This window comes from Balaenoptera ricei, chromosome 14 (assembly GCF_028023285.1).
Source record: "Balaenoptera ricei isolate mBalRic1 chromosome 14, mBalRic1.hap2, whole genome shotgun sequence".
Lineage (NCBI taxonomy): Eukaryota > Metazoa > Chordata > Mammalia > Artiodactyla > Balaenopteridae > Balaenoptera > Balaenoptera ricei.
In genome coordinates, this window is record NC_082652.1 from 31,833,230 (window position 1) to 31,850,475 (window position 17,246).

At 41.5% G+C, this 17,246-nt stretch overlaps 2 protein-coding genes across 5 annotated transcripts in view; both read right to left on the reverse strand.

Annotated features, from left to right (window-relative positions):
• PTPRM (protein tyrosine phosphatase receptor type M) overlaps positions 1–17,246 on the reverse strand; it is a 747,478-nt gene that overhangs the window by 262,545 nt on the left and 467,687 nt on the right. For all 4 annotated transcript variants that reach the window (XM_059894848.1, XM_059894849.1, XM_059894847.1 and 1 more), the window contains exons 12-13: positions 2,009–2,282; positions 956–992 (exon numbers count right to left, since the gene is read on the reverse strand). In XM_059894848.1, coding sequence (XP_059750831.1) covers positions 956–992; positions 2,009–2,282 — 311 coding nt within the window. The remainder of the gene's footprint in view (positions 1–955; positions 993–2,008; positions 2,283–17,246) is intronic.
• LOC132347915 (transformer-2 protein homolog alpha-like) lies at positions 12,780–13,983 on the reverse strand. The gene is given in 1 exon segment (XM_059894851.1): positions 12,780–13,983. A coding segment is annotated over 1 exon segment (846 nt). The 5' UTR covers positions 13,875–13,983; the 3' UTR covers positions 12,780–13,028.

The window sequence follows — 17,246 nt, forward strand, 5'->3', positions numbered from 1 at the left end:
CAAACTAAGCTGCCTGAACGTTAAACAGCAAAAACAAGATAGGTTCATCCAACAGAACCTGTCAAGTGACTCCCTATGAGCTGACGAAATCTGGTGCTTTCTGCTTTCTTGCCGTCCTTCCCAAATTCAGTCTCACAGCACTTCCTCCCTGTGCTCATGGCTCCTCTACTGATCTGAAAGACTGCGTTTAACTACAAGTGTTAACGTATACTGCCTCGTTTTCCTGCAGCATCGGATGTTTCTCGTGGCATTTTCTCAAATACTTCCACATGGGATGGCAAAAGCACACTGTGAGGTTGACAAGATGATGTTACAGTATGTGTACACACACACACACACACACACACACACACACACACACACCTGCACTCTCTTCTTTAGGAAGCCCTGTGTGGTGAGCTTACGCTGGTTCATCCTAATCTACCTTTCATCCTCAATCACATTTTCTCAGTATTGTAACCAGGCCTGGGAAACAGAAGGTCCACAATAACATCACCTGGTTCCTGGGTTCAAAGAGACACACATCCCCAGTGAAAAAAGCCCACGCAGACTCTACAGATCTATTATAACTAGATAATTGCTTTAAAACAGCAGGAGGTATTTTACTATTGTGCATCTGAACATTCACTAGACACAGTATTACTATGTAGGGTACTGTGGTTTATACCACAGTATAAACGAGATCATATAAAAATCAATTCTATTTTAATAGAAGTTTTAAAAAGAGAACCATTGAAAACTGCTTTGAAACACAGCAATGTGACTTCTCATTAAAAAAAAATACCTGTGTGAAACACAGTCAAATTTAACTGGCCTACAATCCTAGCACACACCTAGGAGCACACATCCCCCCACACACTGATTTCAATGACATGAACATTTCAAGAAGTCCTGAAACGCCATCTAAACTCGTAAAGGACAGAAGCCAGCAGAGCTTCGCACAATTTCAACCTACCTTTTGTGGCCACTTGGACACAGTCTATTTTGGTTTCCTGTGTTAAATAAAGAGGGGGAAAAAAAAAATCACTATTCATGTTTTATGTGAAACAAATAAAATCTCTGCAGTTCTCTTTAAATACGGATAAGGGAGGTTCTCATTGTTCCAAGTGTGGCATTAACCACACAGTGATTAGCGCTTGGACTGCGCTCTGATACATTTTCCGGCTCCAGTGCTGGCGGTGGCGCTGGTGGGCACCCCGGGAGCAGATGGCGAGCCTGGAGTTACACACAGAACGCCTCTGCCAGGTGGCCCCCCTGGCTTCCTCCTCCGGACCCTCACTGGCTCCCTGTGCAGACACTTGTGGGCAAAATCTGTGCCCCTGATTTCCCCCCCTTCTCACTGGCCAAAGGCAATGATGGTACCGAGACCCACGCTGTGAAGGAGGAAACCACTGTCGTATCTGGAAAATTTGCCCTTCCTTCTAAGGAGACTTTCCTATCTCATCAGAGCTCTGGGTTGGTCTGAACAGGAAAGGGAAAAAAATTCAAAAACAACTTGATAGTTTTTATTTTGTTTCTATTTCATCTTTCCAAAGCTGTTTTCTCTTAGAAAAAAAAGAAAGATAACTAATTTAGTCCCAGCTATAGGAAGCTTAAACTCTTGTGGAACCAAAGAAATGGGACAGAATATGCTGAAAAGACAGATGTTGTGAATCTCACAAAATTGTAAATGAGCTGAATGTACGTGTTAGAGCTGTACTATTTCCCTGTAAAATAGTAGGCTAAGCAGAATTACTAGCCAACTTTTGGTAACAAGTAAAAACTGAAAATAAAAACCATCATGTTGACAATATATTCTTCCTACCCAAACAAATATGAATATATGCATTTCTTCCCATGAATTTCTCCAGGTGAAAATAATTTTAAAAAGAGAGAATAAAACACATTTATTCCAAGTAAAAGCACACAAAAGCATGACTTTCCTTCTTACGGCTACCTTATGTGATCTGACTGTGTTCGCATTGATAATGCTGAATGGCCTAAGTAAACAGCCATTTATAAAACTTACCCCGTTAGCTCTGCTAGCAGCTTGGAAATAAATTCTGTAGCTTTTATGGGGAAGGAGAGGGGTGTTCCAATATCCATTGTATGTCTTATTATCACCAATAGTAAAAGGCTGAGCTGACTGGAGGCTGTTGGCTGGGAATTCAGCAGCGAAGTAGTACTGGGAGTTCAGTAGAGAAGCATTCTGGAAGTGGATGGGCACCGGGTAGCATTTTAAGATTTCTGTTGTCTTTTTAGCTCTTCGAGGACGCTCTTCCTCGACAACTATTTGGTAGACACTAGAAAAAAGAGAGTATTATCAGTGATAGTTTCGGATAACAGAGTTGATCCCCATGGTCTTCAACTGCAGAGACCCACAGGACACCCCAAATAAAGAACACACTGGATAGAGCCAATAATAAGTGTTTAGTGCCTAATGGACACGGATTCAACACTTGCTCCATGAAAGAGAGGGAAAGTGCTTAATGCTTTTGCACAGAACTCTCTCACCCCCAAATAAGACAATTTCTTGAGGGAAAGAAAATTTACCATAGTTAAAACGTTTTTATATAACAATCTCTGCTGTTTATGCGAGCAGGACACCAAGGTAACGTTCTTCTTACATGTAAATGAAGATGAATTTGTAGAAAATGAACTCAGTTTACCTAGTCAATGAACCAATCAATATTAACCGTAAGTTTATTAAAAAAGGCAACGTAATATTTTCTTCAGTGACATCTGTATGAACGTGTGTGAAGTTTTATCAAGTCACAAGATACAGTGTGTGATGATTCGGGTTAACCAAGGTGTAACTTCCCATATTTTCCTTCTATTCCTTTGCCTTGCACCATATTCGGTCAGCGGAAAGTGAGGACATCAGAAAAGCAGAGAAAAGGCACTGGAATTTCAAAAGCCAACACCCTGGAGTTACAAGTGGTTTCTAAGAGTAAATCATGAACAGGGCTACTTGAATTCTATATAAAGATAAGATGGGAATGAGTATCCTCAGAAGATGCCTGAGAGACAGACGTCCCCGGCAAGGAGTAGATCTCCTGGTCCCTACTCACCTTTCCCTCCCCACCCCCTTCCAATATCTGTGAATTTCGAATTAACCTTAGGAGAATAGGAGAAACCTTGAAGGGATGGACTTCTTTATTGAGCTATATACATTTACTAGAATGATGAACTGTTGTGCAGTTTGGTTGGGGAAAAAAAAAGTTTCTAATACTGAGAAAAAACAAACCTTGACAGCAGCTTTCAAAAACTGAATCCAGACTAGATTGCAAGTCGTTCTGACAAGGAGATATATCTTTTTCTCACTTTGTCAGAAAAGCACCGTGACTCCCCGAGCAACGCTGTAACCCTGGGGCTCCTCAGCACAGCCACTCATTAAAGCCGGGGAAACAGAATAGAAGGGAGGTGCCTACCGACGCCACGCGCTGGGGTCGGCCCGGAGAGGTCCCTCTCTGTGCTCCTGTCCGTGTGAACTCTGAATCTGCACCCAGTGAATCTCCTGTTTCTGGAAGTACAACCACTTAGCACATTCTATTTCAGTCATGCAACGCAGCTGCCGTTCAGTTTGTAATTCTGTCCAAACAAAAATCGATGGTTGTACAACATCAGAATGATTGCTCAGTAGGCAGGGAGTCCAGCAGGTTTACAGTGTAAATAATGATAAAGGGACTTCTGAGCAGGGATGTAAACTTAAAGAAAAGAAAAGAAATATGACTCTTACTTCCTAACATCAAGACTTTCTATTGGTCCCATAAGATGCTCCACCAAATCTTGCAGAGTTCTCACTGCAGGGTGTATCCAACATGGAAGGAAGAATTTAGGAAGGACCTTCCTTTGGGGGTGGGGGGAACAAGGAACACAGGCAGAGACAGAGGGGGCTTTGATTTCACTCCCCCTTCTCCCTGACCTCTTACATCTACAGTCAGATGTGGCGATTCCACTATATCTGCAAGTTCTTTGACATTTCTCCCACCAAGTATGGTGTTGGCTAACCTTGAAGATTGCATGCAACCAACAGAATGTAACAGAGGGACAACGTGTAACTCGAGGCTTCGGTTAGAGAAGTGCAAACATCATTAAGAGAGTGTGACTGTTTTCCTGCAACGCCTTCTGTCAGGGTAGCAGACACTGGCGTGTGCATCCCCTAGACTCTACTCCTAGTTCTGCTAAAACTGGGGTTTTAAATTAACGTCTTTGGTTCTTATTTTTTTCCTATGAAATGAGAGAACTAGATGGGTCTCCAAGGTACATTTTATATTTTTTTTATTCAGAATTTTTATTCAGCATACAAGAACTACTCTCACAAGATGGATAAATCAAAGAATAATTAATTGCTTTGCAAAGAGATTCTCCATTAAGTAATTTTTAACACTGGTTTTCTTCTATCAGCAAGCTTTTCCAATTTACTTGCTATAGGACATGATTTTCAAAATTCCACTTTAAAAACACCTTCCGGGAAGCCTAGTATACTAGACAAAGTAGAAATATGAAGATTTATGCAAAGAAAAAAATTTGCAGAAGTTATTCCATACAGGAAGTGCTAGGCCAGGAGCCTTGCACATGTAGGTTTTATTTTCTGGTTTTACTGATGAGAAAACTAAGGTTCAGAGGTGAGGTGCCCATTCTATCTGGGGCACATAGTTAATTAAATAGTAGATGTGGTCTGCTGACCATCCGACAACACAGTCAGTCACTTCTGTATCTCATGAGACAGAATGAAGTGGGCCACGAAGTACATATTTTTGAAAGCGTAATGTAATCCAGAAGTAATTTTTACTTTATATACCTTATATGTAGTAGGAGGGAGGAAATATACTGATATTCACTAATATGCTTCTCTTTACTAAAATTTAATACTAAGTTTCTTTTGTATTCATTTCCTGAATACCCAAGAGGTAAGAGAGAAGGGAATTGTCAAGAAAAAGGTTTTGCGATAAGATAATGCAGGTTAGATTGCAAGTTTACCCTGTACAACCGCAAATAAGGAGAAATGGAGAGAATCAGAAGCTGCAACTCTGTTTCCTCTCTCCCCTCATCTCCATCCTCACTTTCCACCCATCTTTCCCCAGCTTTCCTCATTTATTAAGTCAATGCATACTTTCTGAGCCCCTAGTATGTGCCAGGCACTGGCCTGATTTAACTTGAACAACATGATATTTGACACTCCCTAGAGAAAGACAATTTTGTTTTGTAATTTAAATGCCATCTAAGTGAATATGGATGAAAAAAATTAATTTTTCCAAGCAGCAAGTTTAGGAGGATCAGATGAAAATGCAAGAATTAAATGATTATTTAGTGGGCCTCCATTTCAGCCAGTTGGTATGTTACGCCATGCACTCTACTCCAGACATATTACTTTTTAAATAGCTACCATCTACTCATCTTCAGATATATTAAAGGAAGAACTAAGTTGACTAGAGCAATTTCAAACCCAAAATGTCTTTTCATCCTTGCTCCACAAGACAAATTAGATTTGCAAGCATCCAGACCTCAAATCTATTTGCTCTTTAATAATTTAAGCGCTGAAAGGTCAAGCAGCTCTTTTCTATTCCCCTTTATCAAAGTCCAAGTGCTAATGAAAAATGGCTGAATCCGTTCTGCTGCCCAGTGGCCACACATTGCTGCCTCCTGGATGGAAATGAACACATTACTGGCATCCAGGTCAATGGTACCTGGACAGAACTTGGTGACTGATGTGCTTTTCATTTGTACAAATAACATCATCCCACTGATGATTTTCACAAGATCTCTCCAACCACAAGTGTCATCTCAAAAGCAGATTTGAAAATCTCACTGTTTGAATGTTTTTCCTAAAAGGATGATTGAAAAAAGCAAATTCTCACAGATGGAAAACCAAACGGAAGTTTCTAGCTTAGTCAGCTGAATTAAAATTCTTTTATCCTTTTAATGTGTTACTCACGGCCTCTTTGTTTATCAAAGTCTCACCATTCCTAGCCTTCCTCCACCACTATTCTGGAATTGAAAATCACATAAAACTTTCCTACGGCATGTGCAATGTGAGGGCACAATCCATCGTGAAGATGAATCTGCCAAAAATGTGACATCACTGTATCCGAACTTTCTTACAGAGTGAAATTTAATTTAAAGTTTAATTGATGCTACGCTTTTCTACAACAAAACTCTAAGGCTTTTAGAAGGTGAATAAGAAATCTGCATTTATATAGACTAGCCCATGAAGTATAACCTAGAAAAGAACATCTGAACATCTTTCATGTAGTTTGTTAAACTTGAAAGTTCAAATGTGACAAAATGGCTTTGGTCTTTTCTAACTTTGAAGATGTTAGGGGAAGCCTGCTGCAGATTTGAAATTGACTTCAAGATGTGTGTCCTAATTCATTTCCAGATTAAGCCCTTAGTCATAAGTCCATTTTTCTATCTACTTATTCTGTTTCTTATCAGCATAAAATATTGGAGGATTATCCAACCAGATAGCAGGATGGGGGGGTGAGGAGGAGAAAAGTACTGATCCGTTTCATTGCTGCTTTTGCCAGTCCTTTAAAGTTGGCATTTCTCATCATTTCAAGGACTTACAATATTTTTCATTTCATGGCACTATTAGTGACTTTCAGCTTGATCTGCAATTTTTGGTAAAAACCACCTATTCTCTCTCTAGAAAAAAAGAATAGAGTCTAGTATTAATATCTTCTTGAAGATTACCTCTTTGGGGGGGGTGAGGGAAAATGAAAGTATAAATTATATTCAAGGCAGGTAAAATAAATGTGTAATTCAGGTTTATTTATGCAATAACACAGAATGTATTTTCTTCCTGTTCTTTTTCAGTCACATCCTTTCCCTAAACCTGCCAGCATTTACTGAAATGACACCCTGAAGATCCAAATGACCTGGTACAACTGAACTACATTTTAAAAGAATTGTCACCAGTTTAAAATGAGGAAAAAGAAAGGTCAGTTCAATGTGTTTGTCATCATGACTAGGATCCACATTAACACTGGTGCTGAGAGCAGCTGACCGAGCCTGTCCTGCTCATTGACTCACAAATGAGGTCTGATCACTAGTTTTCCACACACAATGGACCCTGGGTAACACACTGCACAGCATAAACTGATCCGTGGGGTCGAATATTCTATGTTCCCCACTTTAATTTCTCTTTGTCCTGCTCTCTTCTAGATAGGATCGGCCATCTATTGCTGTGGCATATTTTCAGGGTACCACAAATAAAACTGATGTTCTCTCGGCCATAATTCATCATCAGGAGCTCGCCTGGCATCCCTAAGTTACTTCTGTTCTGCATGTGTGTGCACATGTGTGTGTGTATGTGTAAGCACGCCTGAGCACGTGGTCCCACACCCTGCTGCTCTGCTAGTTAGTGACAAAATCTGATATAATAAAATATTAATTATAGCTGAAAGGTTGGGTGAGAAATATGAACTCAATTACAGCTCCATATTGTGAACAAAGGGCAGGAAGGAAAAATCCTTTAGTTATGGAGGTTTGGGATAATAAAAGGACAACTAGAACATTAGACTCGGGCTGAGAAGCTGTGTAAAAGGCCACATGTTATTAATCTTCACGACAGGCACCAAATTTCAAGTAAATTAGTCCAAGATGGAACATCTTTAAGAGTGACTTCTCCTCCTTTTAACAAGTGAAGACGTTTTCCTTTGCACATTTCATTTCAGCTACGTTTGTCATAATTTAATCATCACAATTTCATAACAAATGCATGACTATAAAAATTATAACTCAAGGTCTGCTACTATTTTTAAAGCTCGTTTTTCTTAAATAGCTCTAGGGATTTGAATAAAACTAGAAAAATCAAATACTATCAAAGCCACACTAAATATCTTCATTATTATACTCAAGTCAGAATCTTTCAGTCCCTAAAAGTCGCAGTAGTGCAGGCCAGGTGAGCCAGAATACAACTGCCACCATCCCGAAGTGGGTGCCGCTGAGAGCACAGTGAACTGGGAGCCCCATGCCCAGGTGACTGGGTCCAGCACTGCCACCAAATCATCCCCTGACCACTAAGGTCCTTTCCAGCTCTGATATTTTATAATCCCTGGTACAAGATCAGGCAAGTTGTGACATCAGCAAGTGAGAAGAAAACTATTTTATTCATATTTCCTTATTTTCTACAATATTTATCACATATCAAGCCTTGTGCCAGGCACAAGGGAAGAAGAAAAAGAGGAATGAGGTCCACACTGTCCCCGTTCTCGGGGTGTTAGCAACAGGTACCTCCAACAAAGAACTGGGACAAGATGCTGACAGAGGTTTGTACAGAGTGAAAGAGGGTACAGAGGGGGAGTGTCAGTGTCTACAGTGGACTTGAGGACACGGGGGCGCGGAGGGGGAAGCCGGGGCGAAGTGAGAGTAGCATCGACATATACACACTACCGAATGTAAAATAGCTAGTGGGAAGCAGCAGCATAGCACAGGGAGGTCAGCTCGGTGCTTTGCGATGACCTAGAGGGGTGGGATAGGGAGGACGGGAGGGAGCCTGAAGAGGGAGGGGATATGGGGACATGTGTATGCATATGGCTGATTCACTTTGGTGTACAAAAGAAACTAACATGGTATTGTGAAGCAATTATACTCCAAAAAAGATCTATTGAAAAAAAAAAATCTCTTGTGGCATCAGCTTCCCCAAGGACATCTGGCCTGGACCTAGTGCCCGAACGCTCCTACTGCCGGTGACGCCTGAAGACTGTCCTGTGCTGCCTACAGCCATCAACTTTCCCCCCAAATTAGAGATAAAGCAATGAGAACAAACAAAAAGCTCATGTCTTTGGATTCCCAATGCAATCTCCATTCACTACGCCCACCTGTGCCAACAAAGACCCTCCCAAGTCTCAACAAGTCTCCCATCAGACTCCCGAGAGGCATGAGGATCCTTCATCAATAGGACCAAACACTGAGGGTGATGGCCGGGCTCTGGCTCAGATGCCTGCCAGGGTCCCAGCAGGCCTGTCCCGACAGTGCCCGAGTTTCCCGGAGAGGAATCCCAGGAGTGGCAGGGTTTTCCTCACAGGTTCCATCCCGCCCAGCTCCTGGCAGAAGGACGCTGCAGGGCCTGACAATCAGGGCTGGTTGCTGACTCCCATCCCGCTGTGATGCCCAAGGTGAGGAATAAGAACCAGGTAGATTGCTCTCTGGGGGAGGGCAGGGAGAGCAGCCTGCAAACACGCAGAGCCTCGGTCTCTGCTCACCTCCACCTCCCCACAGGTGCCTGCCAGGCAAACTTGGAACTCCCTTTTCTGCCTTCTCTAATCACGCCGCAGGTTACAAGAGCCATCAACTCTCAATTTTAGTATTTCGTTTGCTCTCCATTTTAATCATTAAGGTGAAGTCAAAATATTACAGGTGTGTTGGTTGTTTTGGGGGCAGTGGTGGTAGAATTTGGCAGTGGGAGCCTCTTGCGCCCTTCCCAGGCCAGTGGCCCCTGGCCCGGCCTTCTGCAGAGAAGGCCCTGAGCAAGGCCTGTGCACCTGCCTTGCAGGTCCCGGAGCATCAGACTGGAGCTCTGATCTCCTACACAGAATCCTTCAGAGGGGATTATGTTGAAGAAAAAGAAAATCTGAGACATAAGGGAAGGAAAGCGAGACAGTATATTTTCATGCACAAAAGCAAGTTGGAAATGGAGTCTGAGGGAAAGTTAAATTAAGTTTCACAGTATAACTGCTCAAATACATCTACTCTATTATTATTATCTTCCCCTGCAATTTTTCTGGCTTCTTTTCAAGGGTTCTGGAAGAACAAACCTAGTTTCCAAAATGCATTTTCAAAGAGATGACTGACACTGTCATCCTAAAAGCAACTTTAATAAAAATGATCTTTGTTTCCTGGCAGTAAAGGAATCCAGAGTATTATTTTTTAATACAATAAAAGTCACCTAAAATCAGGTGGGGGAAGGGTGGTGGCAGTGGTAATAAGGGATTTAGTACCTTCTGTGAACACACTCTGTAGCAATTCAGCTACAATAACTCATAAAAAAACTGAGCCAATATAGTAATATAAAACTGAAGTTTTACTGTTAAATGACATTTCGGTTTTTGTGACTATGTGTACCAATGAAAAAAGGAAAAATTTTAGGTTGGAAGTCAGGTATTTAGAGCTCCTTTCCTTAAACAATTTTAGCAATGGATAGAACCTTTTCAAAAGGTTCCAGAACTGTGACAAAAGAACCTTTAGCCCCAAAGGTTTGAGATGGTCTTGCAGTTTACAACTTTTCAATAAAGAAGAGGGAACAATTAAAAAAAAAAAAACTATTAATAAGCATTTCAAAAGAATTGGTATTTTCTTTCTTTATTCTCTGGAGACTATTAAACACGGTAATATGAAAAATAACATACATATCAACAAAAAAAGACTGATGAATTTGATTAAAACAATCCAATACACTAAAACAAAGCTGTTTAACCCAAGTCCTTCAAGTGCTCAAAATTTCGCTAGTAAACATTGAGCAGATTTTGATGGAGTTAGGCTTGACCAAAAAAATAAAAAGGAAGTCTTAGTTTAAAAACAATAATGAAGAAATAATGAAGAAAACCAAAACCAAAAACCCTGCTTCTAACTTCTAAGAATGAAGTATTAGAGAGAAACCCCAAAGATTGCAAGGATCATAATCTAAAAACAAAGGCATTATATATTTTCTTAACACTGGAAGAGACAGTAAAGAAAGGATATTAATTTTCAGAAAAGCCCATGTCTGCAAAGGAAGGTGTAACCACACTGGTTCCAGAGAGATTCTGCAGGGACGATGTCTGTGGTGGCGATGGCTCCTGGGAGGGGCCTTGCAGGCCATGCACTGTTGCACAGGGAGAGCACTGCCGACTGTTAATCCCCCCAGACCTCAGTTCCTATATCTGTACACAGAGTGCTGGCATCTGACCAGGAACTCTGCTCTGGATGATTAGAAATCATTTCATAAAGGACCAAGCATGGGACTGACACATTATAGCTACTCAATCCAAGTAACAACAATTCTTCATTTTTTAATTATCATAATTATTATTATTCCTGTCAGATCATAACTGAGTTTCAGAAGTATTATACTGGGACTTAGAAACTTTCCTATGACACAGGCATAAGAAAAGAGACTACCATGTTATCTACAAGGTACTGCCATCTTTACAGACCAGAATAGAGTCAACAATAAATAAGAAAAGCTTTTCTATATCGAGCTGATGACGTCTGTGTTAGATGCTGTCCTGACTGCTTTGCTTACTGTCCTTCACCTCCTAGCTGCCCTTTGAGGTAGATATTATCACTCACAACTAATTGAGGAAGAAAATGAGACAGAAAAGTATCACTTGCCTGAGATTACAGGGCAAATAAGCACTAGGATTTAAACGCAGGGTCACCAAACCCCATGCTGTGGTTGGCTGCATATTTGATGCTTCTGAACACCTCTGCACCTTCCTTCCCAGGAAAGAGCCCTTGTTTGTAACTACTCCAACCAGCAGTGCTTTCTCATCGCTGTGGGGTTTGGATTGGAACAGTAGGTCTTCTAAAACTCTGATGATTTTACAGAATGACTGCACATATTTCTTACAACGACCATAAACTTATTGTCAAAGTATGGGTTTCCTTTAGAATACAGATACTATTTTTTTCATATAAATTTATTTGTTTTTATTTATTTATTTATGGCTGCGTTGGGTCTTCGTTGCTGCACACGGTCTTTTCTCTAGTTGTGGAGAGCAGGGGCTACTCTTCGTTGCGGTGTGTGGGCTTCTCATTGTGGTGGCTTCTCTTGCTGCGGAGCATGGGCTCTAGGGGCACAGGCTTCAGTAGTTGCGGAGCGCGGGCTCAGTAGTTGTGGCTCGCTGGCACTAGAGTGTAGGCTCAGTAGTTGTGGTGTACGGGCTTAGTTGCTCCGCAGCATGTGGGATCTTCCCGGACCAGGGCTCAATCCCGTGTCCCCTGCATTGGCGGGCGGATTCTTAACCACTGCGCCACCAGGGAAGTCCCCACAGATACTATTAAAGTGATAATCTCGGTATATTGGCATAAAAGATAAAGGGCAGTAGTGATTAGAAATTTTAAGCATATTACCAAAAGCAAGGAATAAAGGGAATAAAAACTAAACATCAATCTAGTCAGTGTGTTTTGTTAAGCAAATCCTGATATTATAGTTTTACCCTTTCTTTTTTTTTCTTTTTTTTAAAAATTTTTTTCAAAGAAATTAACTTTTATTTGAAAGGAGACTACCCTTCCCCTCACTATTTCTAAGGACTCTATACAACAGCTTACTTAAACCATTTCCCCAATACCAAAATTTCTAACAGCAAAGCATACAACTGCTCTAAATAATAAATAATAAGGCTTGTCCTTCACTGATTAAACTTCAAAAATTTCAACACAAAAATCAAACTTTACGTTTTTAAGTTTTAACAAATGTATTTTAAATACAACATGTTTTGTAGGAGTCCACAAGCTTTTCATCTCTAAAAAACGACAATTTTTAGGGTTCAAAAATTCCGTTCTTCAAAAGAAATGACCAAGTGTTTTCTTCTATAGCTTCAAACTTTCTACACTCAATTATTTGATTGCTCCATGCCATCCCAGACAAACCTGACATGACTGAACTACTTTATGTTACTAACTTCCCCAAAAGAAAGTTAAAAAAGGAGTTTGTAGTAAATGCAGCTCTCTAATACCATGTCTAATACAATATCTAACACAAAAGAAGCTTTAAAAAGATCATTTCTTTCCTCATTCAATTAGGCAGGAGTTAATTTTCTGTAAAAGCAAAAAACAAACAAAAAACCATTTACAAAAGCATAACACTGGGGGTTCCTTTTTAACTCAAGATGTTTAACTACTCAAAATGACAACAATTACATCTTTAAGAATATAATAAGAGGGGTGAAAACAACAATACAATCGACAAAGTGTAGATGCTAAATAAACCAAAGATGTTTTTAAGGGCTCTTTTTAAGGAGTAGGAAGGATTAGAAGCTTGGGGAAATCCAGAATTAAACAAAAAAAGAGAAAGGGAAAAAAAAGAGAGAAAAAGATGTCCTCAACTGCAACCACTCTGTTTATCAATAGCGTCTTGGGCTGTAGGAACGAGATCTTGATCGTGATCTGTATCGACTACAGTAAGGAGAAGGCGATCTTCTTCTGTACCGGTAATCATAGTCTTCATATCTGTCGTACCCACGATCATATCCTCTATCATAGTAAGAATCTCGACGTCTGCCACCTCCTCCACCTCCACCACCTCCTCCACCGCCTCCACCACCACTATGAGTTGGTCTGCCCATGTATATGCCTGGTGTAGGTGTGTGCGCTCTCTTGGTGATACAATAATCTACACGAATTCTTCTACCATCCAGCTCCATTCCATTTGCCCTTTCCATAGCCTCCTTTGAGTCATCTATTCTCTCGAAATAAACAAAAGCAAATCCTCGTGATCGTCCAGTTCGCTGGTCATAAACCACATTGACACCACTCAATGGTCCATATCGAGAAAATACTTCGTGAAGATCTCTCTCTGTTGTGTACAAACTGAGGCCAAACACTCCTAGACAAGTGTGGGGATCTGGATTTGCCCTGCTGCCTGTATGTCTTCTCCGGTTAGACATTGGAGAATGACTTCGGCTCCTTCAACGCCGGTATTCTGGTGTATAGGACCTACTTCGAGATCGTCTCCTATGACAGTGAGAATGGGATCTGGATCGAGTGTAACGTCTATGAGAATGCCTCCTTGACCTCGACCTGGATTTTGATCTTGATCGAGAATGGGATTCAGAGTGTTTGGAAACTCTTGATGGACTACGAGATCCTGACCTGCTCTCCGATTTTACACGAGCAGGAGTTCCCGTTGGAGATTTTGACTGAGAGCGAGACTCTCTGCCCTCGAAGTTGTTCTCCTCTACATCACTCATGTCGGCCAGGCACTCCCCAGAACTAAATAAGAGACAGGTCTCGGCTTGAGGGCCGATGGCCTAATCAACCAGCTGACTGGACCGTGGGGAGGAGGAAAGAGTCGGCAACAACAGCTGCTCCACTCCACTCCCACTCGGTCGCAGGCTCCGGCCCTTTTTTTTTTTTAAAGTATTTGTTTATTTATTTATTTATGGCTGTGTTGGGTCTTCGTTTCTGTGCGAGGGCTTTCTCTAGTTGCGGCAAGCGGGGGCCACTCTTCATCACGGTGTGCGGGCCTCTCACTATCGCGGCCTCTCTTGTTGCGGAGCACAGGCTCCAGACGCGCAGGCTCAGTAATTGTGGCTCACAGGCCCAGCTGCTCTGCGGCACGTGGGATCTTCCCAGACCAGGGCTCGAACCCGTGTCCCCTGCATTGGCAGGCAGATTCTCAACCGCTGCGCCACTAGGGAAGCCCCAGTTTTACCCTTCTTAGCACTTCAGTTTACAAAGAACTTTCGCCTGTATTAATTCTCACGACAATGCTGTGAAACGGATAGATCGTGTGTTAGACCCAATTTCAGAACTAAAGAAAGACTCAGAGTTCACAGGATGCCCAAGGTCACACAGTAGTAAACAACACAGCCCAGATGCAAACCCAAGGCTTCTGGTCCATGCAATTGTTCTTTTCTTTTAATTAATTAGTAATTAATATTAAGCTTTCATTACATTTTAATTTGATTTTGATGATAATTGTTTTCAGATAATTCTTTGTAATAATTCTCCATGGTTCCCAGTTTTTTAAAAAAAATATAATTCTAATATACCTTTCAGGTATATAGCATTATAATTCAACATCTGTATACACTACAGAGGGACCACCACGACAAGTCCAGGTACCATCCATCACCCCACAGTTCATGCCCCTTCGCCCATTTCTCCCACCTCCCAACTCCCTTTCCCACCTATGGGGGGCAGGTGGAAAGCAAAGGAGAAAGGAGGGTGTCAGTGACCCTGAGAGGTGAGAAGCAGGAGAAGTTTCAAAGGGGTCAGTATAGGCGTGCAAGATTCTAGTGACGTTCCTGAGGAAATCTGAACTTGTACCAATGGCTTATTTGAAGTAGTCCTTCTGAATTTCTCTTCTTATTAAAAAAAATAAGATTGATCCAAGGGTAAGGGTAGGATACTTTTTTATACTTCTGCACTCTATGGAAGGGTCATGGTATTTAACTTTTATTTAGAGATGAGAATATAAATTTTAAACTCTTCGTCTTCCTTATACATCCAACGAGTTAAAAGGAGGTTTGAGACCTTCAGCTTCTTATCTATAAAGGTTTCAGCGATAATTACTTCTTACAAGAAAAAGATGACGTTCAATTCAATAAACATTTATTGCACACTTAATTAGGTTTGAGGTACCGAAGGATATTCAGAAACTAAATTATGAAAATCATTTTGTGATCATTTTGCATTTCCTATTACATTTACATACATTTTACATAATAATTAGCCTAGGAAAAGGCTCACTTCCAACATTAAATTCATAAATCTAATTAATACTCCTGAGTGCTGGTCAAGCTTCATTTACTACGTGTGTGGTTTTAATTGTATTTGCTGGGATGACCGCTGTCTATATCTCTTTACTTTCTCTGATCCTAGGCTGTTCTAAAGGCTGCTCCTCTCCTTGGTGGACCCACACCTGCCTTCCAGCCCCTGACTGGCCACTTCCTACTTTTCCTTTGAGTTTCAGCTGAAACAGCACATCCTGATTTCCTTGTTGGGATTTCATCCTTCTGTCATATGCTCTCAGTGTACTCTGGACTTCTGTACACAGCTTGATCACCATCCTAGCACAGTGACTTGAAAATAAAGATGCTCAATAGATATTAGGTGCACAAATGAATGAATAATAGGCAAATGTCAACCCTCAAATTTCCTATAACACTTGGCAGTATTATAAAGGGCAAGAATTTTAACTAGAGACTAATAACTTCAGAGAGCTCTTACCAATTCTCATTGAGCAGGAAATACACTGACACTGGACAGGCAAACACTATTAGGGAAATGTAGAGAAATGAAAAAAATAGGACATAGAGAACAGCTCAAAATGGATATGACGATATGGAAAAAACAAACATTGCTACCCAATCGTTCTACTGTCTCACAGATTGAAGAATTGACTGTTAATTAAATTAAGGAGCTGAAAACCAAATATAGGTAACCATCACAAGCATAATGTAATAATAGACTTAATAAAATAATTTTTGATGAAATAGAAGGCACATCAGCATTTTCCTGTGCTTTGTTGTTCTCATCCTAAACAATTACACTGTACATACTTAGAAGCGCTGGTTGAGAAAATGTTCTGCTGAAGAGAATGACATAAAATAGTGTTCATTATATGGCCATGTCTGCCCCCCTCCATAGGATCGCGAGGTTCTGACACCTGAGGAGAGTGGTCAGGTCCTCTCCGAGTGGCTCCTTGGCCCCCAAAGCCCACAGCTCTCAGCAGCTCCCTGGATTGGCTTTCACTGTCTGCCCCAAGAGTAACTATCAGCCTCTTTGAACTTGTCATCTTTTCCCACGTATTTATGTGATTGTAACACTTAAAAAAATGAAAGTGAAGCACCCATAGTCGGATCAGTTAGTCTTTGTCAAAATGTCCAAGATCCTGTCTCCCAAATGCTAACAGTCTCAGCTTGGAACACCTCTAGAAATTCATCCCTTGAACTCCATGGAATCAATAATCGTGATCAGGAAGACCCAGCAGCTGCTGAGAGCAAATGGCAGCACAGCAGTGAGATTTGTCACTCAGGCGATAAGTTGTTCAATTCAAGGCATCGGCAACCTTCTGGGGCTCTGGGTTTACAACTGAGACAGCTAAAAGCTGTGATTCGACTGTTACATTTATGGATGGTCCAGATAGACGGCGTGGGGGGAAGAAGCAGGAGGTAACTTTCTCTATTGTCAGTGGCCAGTGAGTTCAACCTGCATGTCTGCCTCCCCATCCTGACAGGTGGCTTCTGGGCTCCTGGTCGGCGGGTGGGGGGATTGTGCCCAGCACTATTGACCTCACCTCCAGGGAGGCGGTCACGTATGATAACGTACGGCCTCCACTATAAATGACACTCAAGGGCCTTCGCATAGCCTGTGGTCCAACCTCAGACATCGATCTTTGCAGAGACAAGCATGGGTTCCTTTGGGTATAGGAATGAGAAAAACGAGAAACGGTGTGATCAAAACCTGGAGTCTTCCCCGTCCCTCAGCCAAGCGTCAGCCACTCTCACCCACTAAGCGTGCTGGAGCATTCACGCCTCTTGCGCTCCTTCAGTAAAGCCAAGACACCGCCTCATCCATTCACTGGCATTGCGAACACACCCCAGTGTGTTTCATAA